The 15,554-nt window shown below is 45.7% G+C and overlaps 1 protein-coding gene across 2 annotated transcripts in view; it reads left to right on the top strand.

Annotated features, from left to right (window-relative positions):
- The window catches only part of PDZRN3 (PDZ domain containing ring finger 3), a 235,668-nt gene that overhangs the window by 204,670 nt on the left and 15,444 nt on the right, over positions 1-15,554 (top strand). For both annotated transcript variants that reach the window (XM_026501248.4, XM_026501249.4), the window contains 2 exons: positions 9,645-9,892; positions 12,817-12,904. In XM_026501248.4, coding sequence (XP_026357033.2) covers positions 9,645-9,892; positions 12,817-12,904 — 336 coding nt within the window. The remainder of the gene's footprint in view (positions 1-9,644; positions 9,893-12,816; positions 12,905-15,554) is intronic.

Raw genomic sequence — 15,554 nt, 5'->3', positions numbered from 1 at the left:
TCACAACCCCATTTACAGAAGGGGCACAGGGAGAACGTGTCCAAGTTTGCAGGGTTATGACAATGGCGGACGTTCAGCACCGTGCTGAGAGCTTTACTTTACACCGTTTAGTGGTTACAAACACCCTAGGAGGTAAATGCTGTACTGTCCTCCATTTTCAGTGGGGGACACTGAGGCACACAGAGGTAGAGTCATTTACCCAGGTCTCACATCTAGTAAATGGTAGAGCAGAGATTCAGACCCTGTGTGTCTCACCCCAGAGCCCAGACAGTGGTCACTCTCACCCAGTGTTACTGAGCTGTTGGGTTACCACTTTCTCAGTGGGACATCGTGCCTGGCACATAGCGCGTTCCCCAATAAATCTTCCAATGAATGAAGATAAAAGACACCTGACATTTATCGAGCACTTACTCTGCCAGGGCACAAACCCTAATGACTTTCGATGTATGGCCTAATGAATTCTAACAACAAACCAATGCATTAGGTCCTCCTGTTGACCCGTTTTACAGATAAGAAAACCGAGTCACCAGGAGGTTGACTTGCTCAAGCCGATATGACACATAAGTGACACAGCCTACATTTAAACTGAGGCGGTCAGACCCTGGAGCTGAAGGGTCTTACCACCTGTAGAACTCCTTCCTGTTCTTGGGCACCTTCATGCAATCTCCATTAGGGTCCTATTTGAAACTTCAATGCCCGGGGTCACATAAAACATCATTAAACACTTTTCTAGAGATATTCTTTTAATGTTGGCATGACAGCAATGGTTTTGATGGAGGAATCTTCCTGTGTGTCCTTTTCTCAGATGGTTAGAGGCTAGAGGGGAGAATTTTATCTTAAACACTGCCCTTGTCTTTGAGGAAGAGAGCTAACAAATTTAAGTTTATAAGATATATTTATGAGACTGATATGAAGTTTACACCCGGGAGATGGAAATGACATAATAAAATGGTTTTCATAAGGCCTTGGGTATGATGCTTGCAAAAATGCAACCACGCCTTTCTCCTTTGATTGGTGGCGGCTGTATTGCTTTTATAGTAGGAGATAATGCCAATATGGATCGTTAAATGCAATAAACTGGACGTGTAAAAAGAAGCATGGCTGCCTCTGAACTAAGCATGCATCTGCCGATTCAAGGTAGAAGCAACCGGCCTCTTGAATCAAAGGTCTGCAGATGCACAAATGCTCGCTGGCCCTCCCGATTTCACCTGCCAAATGCAGGTCATTTTACGGGATCTCCGTCATGGGAAGATCACCTGCGTAAATGGATGTGCGTGCTTAGAATAGCGGCCGGCACAGACCGAGCACGGCTCCACCATTGACGTTGTCATGATCGAGTGTCGCAAACTGCTGCATGTTGCTTCAGGTCTTCTGGCCACTCATCAGATCGCAAGGTGAGCAGTGGAGCACAGAAAGATAATGCCTGCTCTCCCAGATGCTGCAACACGGTAGTCCTAGGGAAAGGGGCCTTTTTCCATCCCTTCTGGGCTAGGGATGAGATGGCTGAGCCACCATGTGTGTCCAGAGACCAGGCCGTCACGCGCTTCACTACACCTACTCTTGACCTCATGACGGCCACAAGCGGGACCAGAGCAGCCCTTCCAGCACTTCAGTGCGAAGTGGAAGAAGGCTCCCTTTCCTCTGAGCCCACCCACCCTACTCACCTCCTTGTCTGGGCACCGCGCTCACACCGTGCTTAGTCTGCACAACCATAAGCAGGGATCAGGAGAGAGAGTGTGGGGGAACAGGACAGGGGGACAGGGAGGGGAGGAGAGAGAGAGAGGAAGAAGAGAGTGGTTCAGAAAAAGAAAGCATTTTTGCATTTTCTGATTTTCTGTGAGGTCTATAACTTTGGTCTTTCTTGCCTCCTTCCCCTATTATGGGAGGTTTTGTGTTTTCACTTGAAGTGGCCCCACCTTGTCTCCTACAGTACCGAACCCACCGAACCCACAGAGGACAGAAACGCTTGGGGAAAGGGGCCGTGGTCCTTTGCAGACAGTCCATGATCTTTCTGGGCTTTACATTTTATATTCTCCAGAAAGCAGAGGGTACTTTCCTTGACGTCCTGTCAGTCACATCAAGAACGGCACCCTGTACATTTAATATTGAAAATGCTTCTCACTAAATATGTATGTATGTAAAAAAATACAAAACACGTATTTTATTTCCATTTGAAATTTGGAAATTCTAAAAGAGACTCAACCAGATTTGTATTCAACTTAGCTAAGCACGTAAGATCATAGAGCAGAAAATGTTGAATTTTTGTTTAAGTGTAGAAAGGACCATGAAATGGTAGCAGATGTGCCCAGTGGGGGAATGCGACTGTCTACAAGCGAGTTAATAGGTCACTCTGGTGACCTGCTGGCAAGCCTGCTGCCTCCAGCTGCTGTACTAAGGTCTGGGTGTACTACAGGGAGCAGAAGGCACCAGTCACACCCTCATGGAGTTCAGAGCCTGGTGAGAAAAAACAGGCAATCACTAGAAAAATAACCACGTGATTGCACATCAAGAAAATGCTGTGAATTCTACTCAGTGACATCTCATTGCATGAATGTTCCCCAGCATCGCTGAACTCATGAGTAGAAACGGACAGCGGGCAGATGATTGGACCCTAAGGACTGGCTGGGGTTTTTCCAGATGAGTATAAAGAAAGAGAGAAGGGCAAGGATGGCTGGAAGCATTTGGAATAATGTCTTCCAGGAGGGAACAGTGATGGGCTGTGGAATATCATCGACCATTTTTAACTGGCTGTAAACCTGAAACCATTCCGTGCTGCAGGGACATTAAAGACAGGACTGGAGAAGACACTCATGTCCCAGAGAACTTAGGAGTCATAGAAAGTAGGGAGATTTAGCTATAGAAACACCTCGTTGTCAAGAACTTGACACTGGGCTTTCCTATAATAGATTGAGTTGCATCTTTAAATTATCACCTTTAAGATGAGGTAAAAACGTGCATGATAATTTTAAGATGCTGAGTGGTTCAGATATACTGTAGTTTAATGGAAGCTTGGATGTCATCACTTAAAATGGGACTTTGGCCTGATGACACCAAGGCTTCCGAAAGGAGATAAACAAAATAGTGTTGATTAAGGTAGATTTTTTTTTTTAACTTGAGAAGAAAGCGTTCTATAATTTTGGACTAATACTACTTTAAAAAAAAACTAAGAACATGTATGATTTTTAGCCTGTCTTTCTTTAAGACGTGTCATCCATGTTATTATTCAGAGGTTGGCAGCCAGGAATATTCTCTATTTAGGAAAAATAAAGGATTTTAAAATGTGAGATACTTAAGTTAGGCATAAGGAAGGCTCCTCTAACAGGAAAATTACCTAGGCTATAAGTTCAGTTGTTCAAGTGACTCAGACTGCAGTAAGGTGGGGGAGTCTTCCAGTTGTAGAAATACCAAACCCAGGGAAATAACATGCATTTAGAAGTTATCATGGACAAACTCTAGTGTGATCCGTGTTAGAAACCAAACATACTCCTACAGATTAACGTTTTTACATCATAGAAATTGAGATCTAGAGAAGTGTAGTCTATTTATACACAGACCTGACATAGGAAAGTGAGTGCTTTCCACAGAAATACGTTAATTTGAACAGCATTTGTTTATTAAGACTCCTCTTCCTATAAGTTAACCTTCCCTTTATCAAGCCCCAGAGCAGACTGTATATTTGAAATAAATTAAGACAGACAAGGAGTTTCCTGAATGAAATTTTTTTTTTTCTTCAACCCAAATCAGAGCTTGAAACGTTTTACTTTTCGGTATGTAGTTTATTATTGTCTGTAGCTGCCAGTAGGATCTGAGTTTTAATTAGTTTGACAACATAGGTGTGATATTTTACAGAATGAAATCACTGCCCCTGTATTTAATTAAATGAACCCTATAAAAGTTGTGTTTTAGCCAGGGGCATAATTGATGGTAGGCTGGATTTAAAATTGCATTAGCGCTTTCCACTGGGGTCGTTTGCACATGCATTGGAAAGAGAGGTGATTGCAGTACCTTGATCCTCAGAAACCAAATGTCTTCCCATAAATAGATACTTAATTTCTAATTTAGAGAGAGCATGGCATGTCTTTTCCAAATATTACATATTCAAGTATCCTGAACTGCTCAGTTAGGTTGTGGGGCACTCTGCAAGCTTTCTGGGCACCTCTGTGGAAAGGCAACACTAAAGGTGCATGACGTGACTTTCACCAATGGCATTTCTAGGTAGACATCGGGGACCCGGTTTCTCTCAGGGTTATGGGCTCAATCTGTGTTCCAGCACGTGAAGTCTCTGGGAGCAAACTGGCCACCTCAGCAGATCAGATCCTTCACTAGATGTCTTGGGGAAATGCTGTCCACAACACATTCCTTCTGGCCATTGCTTGAGTGGCTCGCACAGGCTGGGGCCTCATTTTTCCACAAGACATTCTCCCAAGTGGCATCCTGTCTGCCAAAAGGGGAGCAACTCTCACTAAATAACCTCAGCAAATACTTTCTCAGGGATTGAATGACTACAAGATGGACCGAGGGGGTTGTCAGTGAAATCTGCCCCCAAACGGAACATCCCACCCGTATTGCGTCAGTTCCCGGGGCCGTGGAAGAGACAGTCACGAGTGGGTGGTACAAAGAGCAGCAAGCATGTCACCCTGGCTGCATCGGAACCAGGCAGGAATCATTCCATGCCCACGGCACAGTCGTCTTGTCTCAGCAGACCTCACCCTAAAGGACGTCTTGAAGCTTCCTTAGTGTCATGTCATATTTGTGGCAGTGATGTTGGCCTTGAGACAGACTGATTGCATTTTCACCATAATTGCACCTAAGTCCCAAGGGACCAGCCAGAGCCTTAGGTGAATAACTTAAGCCTTTAATTTATAATAAAGATAAAGTTTGTAATCAGCATTTCTTGTTCCAAAACATTCCATTTACTTGGTTTTAGAGCTGCATAAACTGTTTTAAAAGCAATCTGCTCAATTGGGCGAGTTAATGATATTTAATTTGACCGGGCCAAACGTCACCGGATGGGCACGGCGGCACATTCTGTCTGTAATTGCAGCCATCATCACCGCCGCGCTCTGTAATGTGCATGTAATGCTAATCCCGGGAATAAAGGCTGTCATTCTCGGGTGGTTGACAGTGCACCCGGCGTCATCCCCTCTCGAAGGCTCTCAGTGATGTGATTCCAAGATGACAGTGTAATAAGTGTTATGTGCACAAGGTAATTCAAAACAAATTTGGCTGCAAAAATGGATCGTCTAGGATGGTAAACTCCCGCCTTGTCGCATCGTCCTTTAAGAGAATGTAATGATCCCTAAAATACCCTGTCAAGAAGCTTGTGTGGCAGGGGTCAAGTCTTGTAAAATTTATCTCTTGCACCCCCAAGTCCCCGCTGGAGAATCCCAACTGGAGGACTCTAGACTATGAACGGGTATGTTGGAAGTCCAGAACAGGAGATGGGCAGGGAGTCTCTCGGGACACAAATGTTTCTTAAGACTACCTAATTAGGCTGTCTTTTGCTTCTTTGATTATAGATTATTTTCTCCTGGGGAAATGTGACTATTCTGGTATAGGATCCCCATCAGCACTGGTATCTTAGTAAATTTCTTATTATTTGCATGTTAGGCACTATAAGTAGATTATCTCATTAAACTTTATAATAACCCTAAGAGGCACAACACTATAATTACATTTATTTTGCGGACGAGGTAACTGAGATTCAGAATAATCAAACTGTTCAAAGCCCTCAGTCAGGATTCCAGCTTTGCCCTGGTTTCACGCTTGCAGACCTGTGCCCTCTGTCCCTGAGCGATAACGTGAGGAAGAGGAGCTCACCTAATTTGTGCCCAGGCTTTAACTGAACTGCATTTGATACACACACACACACACACACACACACACACGGCACTGGGTTTCTGAAATTGTTCTCGCAGGCACAGGTGTCAGAAATGCCTTTCTGTGGAACCCGGCATGGTGGTGACATCCTGGAGTGGGACAAGAGGTCATTTCTTGGTCACTCCAACATTCCAGGCCTTCCTTTGGGTTTGCAACCCTCTTTCTTCCTCCTATAGGCGGTAAAGATGCTGTGGATACTGTTGCATCAACACCTTCGAATAATACCAAAAATGGGGCGGATTCCGACACGCCTTCTTGCTTTTGGAATTGTGTGCATAGAGACACAGGGAAACCGCTGCCTCCTCTTAGCTTAGACTGATTCAGGCGGGTCCTCTATGTTTCTTCTCCTAGGTATCATTTAGACATCTGCTCAGTCTCGTAGCACTGATTTATAAAATCTACCAAAGTAATAGTTGCCATCACTTTTCTATAAAAATAAGCTGATTAAGATACACTGCCACTCAGAAAAGCAATTTCGCTAATTATTTTATACAGATAGAAGGATGTGTCTAGGAACTAATCAGAATACATTCCTACCTAATTTTACAATACATCTGTGTGATACTTACACCTATTGGGATATTTTGCGCTGCGAGCAGTGAAGATTTAAGTTAAAATGGTTGATGTATAAGGAATTCAGTATCGAATATGACAAGAAATTTGTGGTTAAGGGGTTCTAGGGTTGGTTAGTTCATTGCTCAATGATATCACAGAGACCCCAGTTCTCCCGTTTTTCTGCTCCCAATCCGTTAGTATGTTGTTAATTTGGCCTCAGAGACCAGCTTTCAGCGTGATCCCAACATATTCCCACGAGTCCAAGCAACACATGCAGATGATTTGCCCAGAGGCAGAAGAGGGCTCTCTCTATCTCATGTCCTATTTTAAGAACAAACAAAACTTCAAAAGCTCCCTAGCAGATTCCTCATCATCTCCTATCAGCCAGAAGTAATGTTGCATGCCCATGCCTAAACCCAGCACTGGGAGCAAGACCACCGTAATAGGCCAAAGTTCATCAAACCCGCACTTCATTCACCCAAGGAGGGAAAGCTCTCTGATCTGATAGAAATAAAACAAAACCAATCTCCCTTAGCAGAGAGAAAGAAGTTGAGGCAAGGAGGGATGTTCGTTGACCAGGTAGCTAACATTGTCTGGTGTTGTATTTGCAAGACCTAATTGTATATGTAAAAAGCAGACTCTGAGGATGGATTATTCGTTAGACACATCTAGAAGGGTCCTGCAAGAAAATCTCATGTTCATTTCCTTTTGGCAAAAGACCTGGTATTTATGTATGAATAGAGAAAGCACAGATTAGAGAGATCTTGCAGGATCCATTCAAAAGTCCTCATGTCTGAGGGCGCCTGGGTGGCCCAGATGTTAAGTGTCTGCCTTCAGCTCAGGTCATGATCTCGGGGTGCTGGGATGGAGCCCTGAGTCAAGTCAGGCTCCCTGCTCAGCGGGGAGTCTATTTCTCCCTCTGCCCCTCCCTCTGCTCATGCACACATGCACACACACTCTCTCTCTCAAATAAATACATAAAATCTTTTTTAAAAAGTCTTCATGTCTGAGTTCATTGGGAGTAAAACCGCCTTTGGTACAAGCCATCCCTGGTGACTACCGAGGGCAGAAGACAAGCTTGGCTAGCTGGCAGTGGCCACACCCACGTCTCCTACATGTGCTGTTTGTGGCATTAACTTCACCTAGGGACAAATTGACTATCACACTGTAAATTCCTGTATTATCTGACCCCTGGCGTTAGGCAATAATGGAAAATACGGCTCAGAGGGTTCTGCCCCAGCATGAATTTCGCAGATCTCGTAGTTGCTGTTTAATCACACCTCCTCTCTCTTCCCTCCCAACGCAAGCCCTCAGCACTCTGGACTCTGAGCAAGGAGGGGGTCAAGATGGTCAGCTGGTTTGGAAAGCTGGAAAGAATTCCTTTGTGCCCGTGTATCCTCTTCTCAAGGGAGGAAGAGGGAAGACAGCTGTGATGTTAAACCCTGGTGTTCCCAGTCCTCCAGGATAGAGGATGTAAGAGCTTGGTGTTTCAGCCATTTACTTACTTACTGGTGCACCTGAGTCGTTTCGTAGCCCAGAGTTCTTGTACCGCCGAACTCCCTCGTGTTGTAAGTCAATTACTTAAGTAGATTGAATCCGGATCATTAATAATCTCCGCTGGCATAGTGCACTTGGGCTTCATTACAAGGCGAGAGTCCGACATCTATTCTTCTACCCAGCAGTTGTTTACGAGATACTCGGTCCTACGAGTTCTTGTCCCTGTAGGGCCAGAGTGAAGGGGCTTAGCAAAAATAGAAAAACGGCTGCATAATCAATACTCGTGTTCTGCTCGGACAGAGAGAAACCAAAGTGCTGTCTGCCTGAGAGGACAGACCCAATTGTCAGTGTGCTTTGAAGTACAAGATACCGGCGGACCAGGGAGAAGGTGCATATGCCCGACAGGAGAAGGTTCAATGTTCATTTGGACATTTATAAATAAATACTAAAAACATGCCTATTGAAAAAATGGAATATTAATCTAAGAGATTTACGTTCAGAAACTCCTATGTTAGTGACAGGAATTTGTCAGTGTTGCTCTCTAGAGATTTGAGCAGCTCAGGAACTTTTTCCAAGGAGTGGTCTGCAGAATATGGTTCCTGTACGATCATTTTGTATCTGACTTTAAAAAGCAAGCCAACCACCTGGGGAATAATACTGAAATATGTCGGAGCCTGGTAACGTTCCCACAGCACAGTCATTAGACATTACCAAACTACCAGAACATAACATCTATTCCTTTTGCTGTGGGGCATGGGAAGGCAAGGTAAATTAAAGAGTTGGACTGAGAGCTTGCTTGGAATGACTTCATTTTCTAGAAATAAGGTTCTGGCTTCCACTTCCTCTTAGTGCTAAAGATAGCCACGTTGACTTAGTTTGGATTGGATGCTGCATCCAGGATTCCTTCCAATGGTACCAAGTTGTGACCCACCACTCACGAGCTGTGTGATCTCATGTGGTTAATCTGTAGCTGTTAGATGAGGGAGATGAACATAATTTGGCTCTGCCAACTTCCCGGACCGTGTTGAGGGAAGTGTTAAGTGGTAGCTTCGGGTCAGTCGGTAGACAGCAGACGCTCAGTAAAGGCGCTGGGGTTGCCGCAGCGGTTCAGGCTGTACACAGTGGGAAACAGTCAGCAATTAAGCTAGCGACTGTTTACCACACGTCGGCCAGAATGCCAGCCATTCGTGGACCCCCTTGATCTCTGCCGTATCCACCTACGACCCAGACTATCATTTACTTAATGTATTTGATTGACTTTAAAAAAAAAAAAGCAAAGCAATTTATTTAAGAAGGAAACTTCATATCACTTCCATAAAAGGAAAGCTAATGTCACCTGACATAATACACCCCATTAAAACATAACAATGTAATTAATTTCTAGTTAGCTGTTATAGCCTGAAAAAGGCTCTGAGCCCAGAGGCTGCTCTTTTCTCTCACAGGCAAGATTAGCAGGTGATGAAACTATGTTAAAGACATACCGGTAGGAAGCCAGGACTTCCCCACTGTGAGATTTATCATTTAATGTCAGATCTGTATTCCTCCAAACTCACTCTCATCCCACGAGGCACTCCTTAGGAAACCTAAAACAGAGAGAACTGGAATTCTCTGACACCATCCAGTTCTTCCTTTTAGCTTGCTTACACAGGAGAACAATCTTTCTAGCTTCTGCTTGACTCTAATCCTCTCTCACCTTAAATGTTTTTCCACAGGTCAACGGTAAAGACTTATCCAGAGCGACTCATGACCAGGCTGTGGAAGCTTTCAAGACCGCCAAAGAGCCCATTGTGGTACAGGTGTTGAGGAGAACGCCTCGGACCAAAATGTTCACGCCTCCATCAGAGTCGCAGCTGGTGGACACGGGAACCCAAACTGACATCACCTTCGAGCACATCATGGCGCTCACCAAGATGTCCTCTCCCACCCCGCCTGTGCTGGATCCCTATCTCCTGCCAGAGGAGTAAGTCTCACGATCTTGCGGCACTAGTGTGTTAAGCATGGTAAAGAAGTCCAGTGCAGTTGTTTTCTTCCCTTCCATGTGGTGAAGAACATTAGTGGGTCTTATAATTTTCCTCCAAGTTGCCTGTGTTTAACTTTATTGTTTATAGAGGCAATCCATTGAGTCCTGCTCAAAACCGCTCTGACATATTAATTACTTTATTATAACCCTGGAGCGGAGTTATTCAAATTATATTCTAAGAACAAAATTACTTACAAGTGTTGTAAAAGTTATTTCAGAATAAAATTTAATCACCGCAAATGACAATGTGAAGGTTTTGTGTTATAACTAGAGGGAATGCTGACGGTTCTCCTAAATAGACAACAAAGTAAGTTGGGAGTGTAAAGAGAGCCCTGAAGGGTGTGCATCCCGCTTTCTTGGGTCTCGTTTCCAGCCTGGATCCGTGTTAATAAGCCCACACGTGCCTCATATAAGTACCGCATTTACCGATTAAGTAACAGCTGTGATCCCACACCCCACACGAATTACCTTACACGTGGCTCTCCTCTTACCTTGCTTCCTGCCAGAGAGAGGCAGGAGCTCAGCGCCTTCAAGGCAGACGAGCCTGATGCTCAAACTGATAACTAGCCGGGCAGCTGGGGCAACTTACTTTACCCCCATTTTAATACAGGAAGAGTAATCGTAGCACCGAGTGTGTAAGAGTGTCGGGTTAGGGGAGTAACGTGCGGGAAGTTCTCAGCGTGACATATGGTAAGCACTAAAGAGGGAGCAGCAATCATTGATTATATCTAGGGGGAAAATGAAGGGTGAGAAATTTTCTAAGATCGACCACTGGCTGAGAAGACGTCCGCGTTACCATAGCTGACAGCACGTAGTTGTGCCTGTGTGAGGACACGATGTCCACGTCCCCACCCCAGCCTCGCTAGGTGACGTGGGAGTCACTCCCGGCTCTTCCTGTCTTGCGCCTCTTTCTTTTTTTTTTTTTTTTTTTTTTAAGATTTTATTTATTTATTCGACAGAGATAGAGACAGCCAGTGAGAGAGGGAACACAAGCAGGGGGAGTGGGAGAGGAAGAAGCAGGCTCCTAGTGGAGGAGCCTGATGTGGGGCTCGATCCCATAACGCTGGGATCACGCCCTGAGCCCAAGGCAGATGCTTAACCGCTGTGCCACCCAGGCGCCCCTTGCACCTCTTTCTGATCATTGACTTGATGCTTTATTTCCAAGGGCGTTTTAGCTCTTCCAGGACAAAGCTCTCAGTGCTCCCTGGTGGGTTTCTGTTAGTCACTCAGTAGCTGGAGGGAGCACGCGTTTCCCGGGGTTGCACGGGATTCCAGACAGAGGCTTGCCTTTCATCCCGTGGTGTTACCTGCTAGCCGTCGTGGGAACCCAGGGCTAATTCCCCAGGCCTAATAATTGCCGCTGCAGCTGACAGTACGGAAGGGGAAAGAGGGGGTCCCCTCTCTGACCTCCATGCTCGGCGTGCACGGCCGCGTGCAAAGGCGGCTCCTTATGTGCAGCGAGGAAGTGCATATGTGCCCGTTCTCCTCAGCTTAAGTGGGCAGCAGGACTGAAAGACGGGTCTGTCTCACCTCGACTCCCAGCTCTTAGCCACATGACCACTCTGTGGCGGCCCAGTTGATCCTATGAAAGCATCGCCCGATTCACTGACCACAGTCATTCAAACCCGTTCTGTGATTTTATAGAGCAAAGCTGCCTCTCGGTGTTGATGAGGCTTTTACGGCAACTCCCGCCTCTCAGATGTTGAGCTGTCACAGTGATGGGCCTTTTAGAAGCCAAACCCTTCATTTCCTCTTAAGTCTAGTTAACATGACATGACTTACCCCCAAAGGGCAACTTGAGAAATGTCAGTGGAGTCCAGAGGTCAGGCCTCTCCAGGTTCTGGCTACAAGGTCAGAGCAGAGCGAAGAGCGCGCATCGGGATGGAAAGGGGAGTGTTAACTTGATGCTCGAAAGCCCAGGCCTTCCAGTGGCCTCCTCAGTACTAAAAGCCCCTTAAGTGCTGGCAGGTTATTTACCTGAAAGGTCCAGAAAATTGAAAGCCAGCCCTTGTTTGACCATTTCTGTCTGATCTGGTGTTTCAAAACTACGTGCCTGGGAGGGAAGACCAGAGCCCATTGATTGCTATGCTGACCTTTGGAACAAGATGCTTTGAGTCCCCAGTCAACAATCAGGCTGAAGCTTTCCACCCCCGTCTGGCACCTCTCAGAGCTGCTGACCCAGCCTGTTACGATTCCCACTGCCTCTGCTCCTAGAGGTTCCAAAGAGGCTGTGGCTTCTGGAAACAGGGTTTTACATATGTTGTCCTAGGAGACTCAGGCTTCCGTTCTCTGAGTAGCGGGTGTGTATGCATGTCTGCTTATATCCATGTGCGTGTATCCAGTACCTTCATTATATACACGTATGTGCTTACTTGGTTTTCATATCAAACCTGTTCCTTGTGGTGGAACCATCACAGAAGTTTGGAAAGACACTGTCCTAGATGGTAGCCTCGTTGTTTCAGGCCCAGCCCTTTGGACCGGACTCAGAGGCCAGCACATATCCTTGAGTGTTGCCTGAAGTCCAGCCTTTTTCTCCCCAAAGAGCAAATCTAACAGTGAAGCAATAAGCAGGAACAAGGACTGTGTCTGCTCCCTAGGGACTGAGTGAGAAATGAGTCCTGTTGACTCACATGACTAGTTGGCGAGAGGATGGTCCCTGGGAGCAGCTTCTTCTTCCAGCGGGACAGACTTCGGCGTAGAGGATGGAAGTGTTAGGGGAGGTCCCGACACCGCTGAGAAGCCAGGGAGAAGCGGGCTAAGGCAGTGCTCCGGCCCTGAGAACTGGGGGGCCGGCAAGGTTGGGAGGATGAAAGCAGCGACTTTCAGGCACAAGCAGGCCATAAAGGTCTTTCTTCTGTTTTCAGGCATCCCTCGGCCCACGAGTACTATGACCCCAATGACTACATTGGAGGCATGCATCAGGAAATGGACAGGGAGGAGCTGGAGTTGGAGGTAAGAACATCCCTGTCTCACTTTAGGAGTCATTACTAAGACGAACAAGGTCTCTGTGAGCATAGATGTAGTTTATGGGTTTAATGAAAGAGCCACTGTGAGCGGATTTCTTTCAAAAGAACCACTTTCAGTCATGCCATTTAAAGGCATAATTCGGCTTTTCTTCCCCACCCCCCCCTTTCAGAATAGAATGTAACAGTCTGATCCCAAAGCAGAAATGTAGGAGTTTTTTTAAATCAAAATTATGTAAAAGGTAGGGTAGCGAGTCCTGTCGTGCATCTTTTTTTTTTCTTTTTGTTACACAGTTTATTTCATTTTCTACTATATTACAAATTCATTAGGTAGAACTGCTTTCCTCCCCCCTTATTTTCTGCTTTTTTCTCCACTGGTTCATTTCATCTACTTTCTACTCATGTCTTTATGTCGATATCTGTGGTTTCTACTTTTTCCATCAACTTCTCATCTTTCTTTGAACTCATGTTATCTCCTCTTATCAGGCTCTAAACTCCATATATTCTCATAACTACACTGAGCTTCCCCGCCTTTCTCCTCTTGAAGTCATCGCCACTTTTACTCAAAGGCAAGAGCAGGTGGATAAGTCATTAGGGTGGGTGCTTGCCCGCACCAACACAAAAGGGTTTGCCCAACGTTTTCTAACATTGAGCTTGAAAAAATTAGCAAATCCAAAACTCTCCTTAAGTTATTTGAGGCCAAATATGACTCGGATGTGATTCTAGATGATGTTTAAGGTCCCACTGGCCTCCAGGGGTGGCCTCTAAGCGTTAGTTATTCAAGCATAACTAACATACAGCGCTACGTTAGTTTCAGTCGTACAGTAGAGTGACTCAACAGTCCTGTAGGTTTCTCAGTGCTCATCGAGAGAAGTGTACTTTTCATCCCCTTCACCTGTTTCACGCCCCCGACCCACCTCCCCTAGAGAACATCAGTTTACAGTTCCAGCTTTCATTTGTCTTTTAATAAGAGAGAGAGAAAATAGAGAAAAGTCACCTTTCAAGATGTACTTACTTATACTTCTGGGCAAACACTGGTTGCTATATTTCAGAGTGTTTCCAAAAAATACAAGAGCATTTTTTCAAAGCTGACTTTACCGACTAGGGTAATCAGGTACCTTTTAGAAAGATTCCTGATGTCAAGGGTAACCCTGCGGCTCCGTCAGAAGGCCAGCGAGGAAAAATCCAATACTGTTTTATCCAGCCGTCTGGCCGCACTGTGCAGTCTGGGCTGCCCCGCCAACACGCGTGAGGCCGATGGGTTGCTACGTGGCAGTCAAGTTCTGGGGCAGGGACTGGGGTAGCAGATGAGTGGAAGACGGTCGTGATCCTCGAGCTCTCCTTTACGCTTACCGAGGGTTTTTGTGCCAGAAGAGAGGACACAGATCCGTCACCGTGTTCAAACACCACCTTCACTGGCTGCTCCCCTAAAGCCTCCTGGGGACCAATCAGTGTACTTGTCCATAGAGTCATGACGGACTCGGGGACATTGTTTGAAAAATTTAAATTTCCTGCTAAATGCCTATGGTCTGAACTGGGATGGCGGTCATTCTGACCCAGAACTGCTTCTGTTCTGCACGCCGTCCTCCACAGGCCACAGTTCTTGCCGCCCACTGATGGATGGCTGTGTGAAATGTTGCCTTGTGCCTTTCAGAAAACCAGCGGCTCTGCCTGTCATTGACAATTTCCCACCTCCCCAGCTTCAGGGCTAGTTCGCGAAGCAGCCAGTGCCTCCCCCAGGACACTCGTTCTGAGCGTGTTACACGCAGTGTGTGCAAATGGGGTTCCACATTAACTGTGTTTGAGAATGTCCGAGGGAAGCACAGTGAACAGAATTTCATCCCAGAGGACTTCGCAGTCCCGGATGTGTTAAAGAGCACGGTAAATGCCCTGGAGAAGGGGAGCAGACACAGTAGACAGGATTACCCCAACATATTTTTTTTTAAAGGTTTTATTAATTTATGTGACAGAGAGACAGCCAGCGAGAGAGGGAACACAGCAGGGGGAGTGGGAGAGGAAGAAGCAGGCTCATAGCGGAGGAGCCCGATGTGGGACTCGATCCCGGAACGCCGGGATCACGCCCTGAGCCAAAGGCAGACGCTTTAACGACTGCGCTACCCAGGCGCCCCAACATATTTTTTTTTTGATCTAACACCTTCTCTTTGGCCAAGTACCTCTTAGCATTTTCTGGGTCTAGAGTTCTCTGGAATAGTGCTTTACAAGAAGAAGGGCTATTTAACAATCTTTATAGGACAACACGCTTTTTGATGATCAGTGTAACTGTGACAAAGTAGAAGTCTTTCGAAAGCTGTTAAATATCTCAGGAGCTAGATTGACAGAGTCTAACTGAACTCTGAACAACACAGGGATTAGGAGTGCTGACCCCCTGCGCAGTCAAAAATCCACGTCTAACTTTTAACTCTCCAAAAATTTAACTACTAGCCTACCGTTGACCAAAAACCTTACCGATAACACGAACAGGTAATTAACGCATACCGTATTCTCACAGTCGGGTAAGCTAGAGAAAAGAAAATAAGAGAAAATACATTGACAGTACCGTATTGTATTTATCGAAAACAATCCACATGTAAGTGGACGCATGTGGTTAAAACCCATGTTGTTCAAGGGTTGGCTGTATT

This window comes from Ursus arctos, unplaced genomic scaffold (assembly GCF_023065955.2).
Source record: "Ursus arctos isolate Adak ecotype North America unplaced genomic scaffold, UrsArc2.0 scaffold_14, whole genome shotgun sequence".
Lineage (NCBI taxonomy): Eukaryota > Metazoa > Chordata > Mammalia > Carnivora > Ursidae > Ursus > Ursus arctos.
The sequence above is the reverse complement of the archived record's forward strand: the minus strand, read 5'-3'. Positions and strand labels throughout refer to the sequence as shown.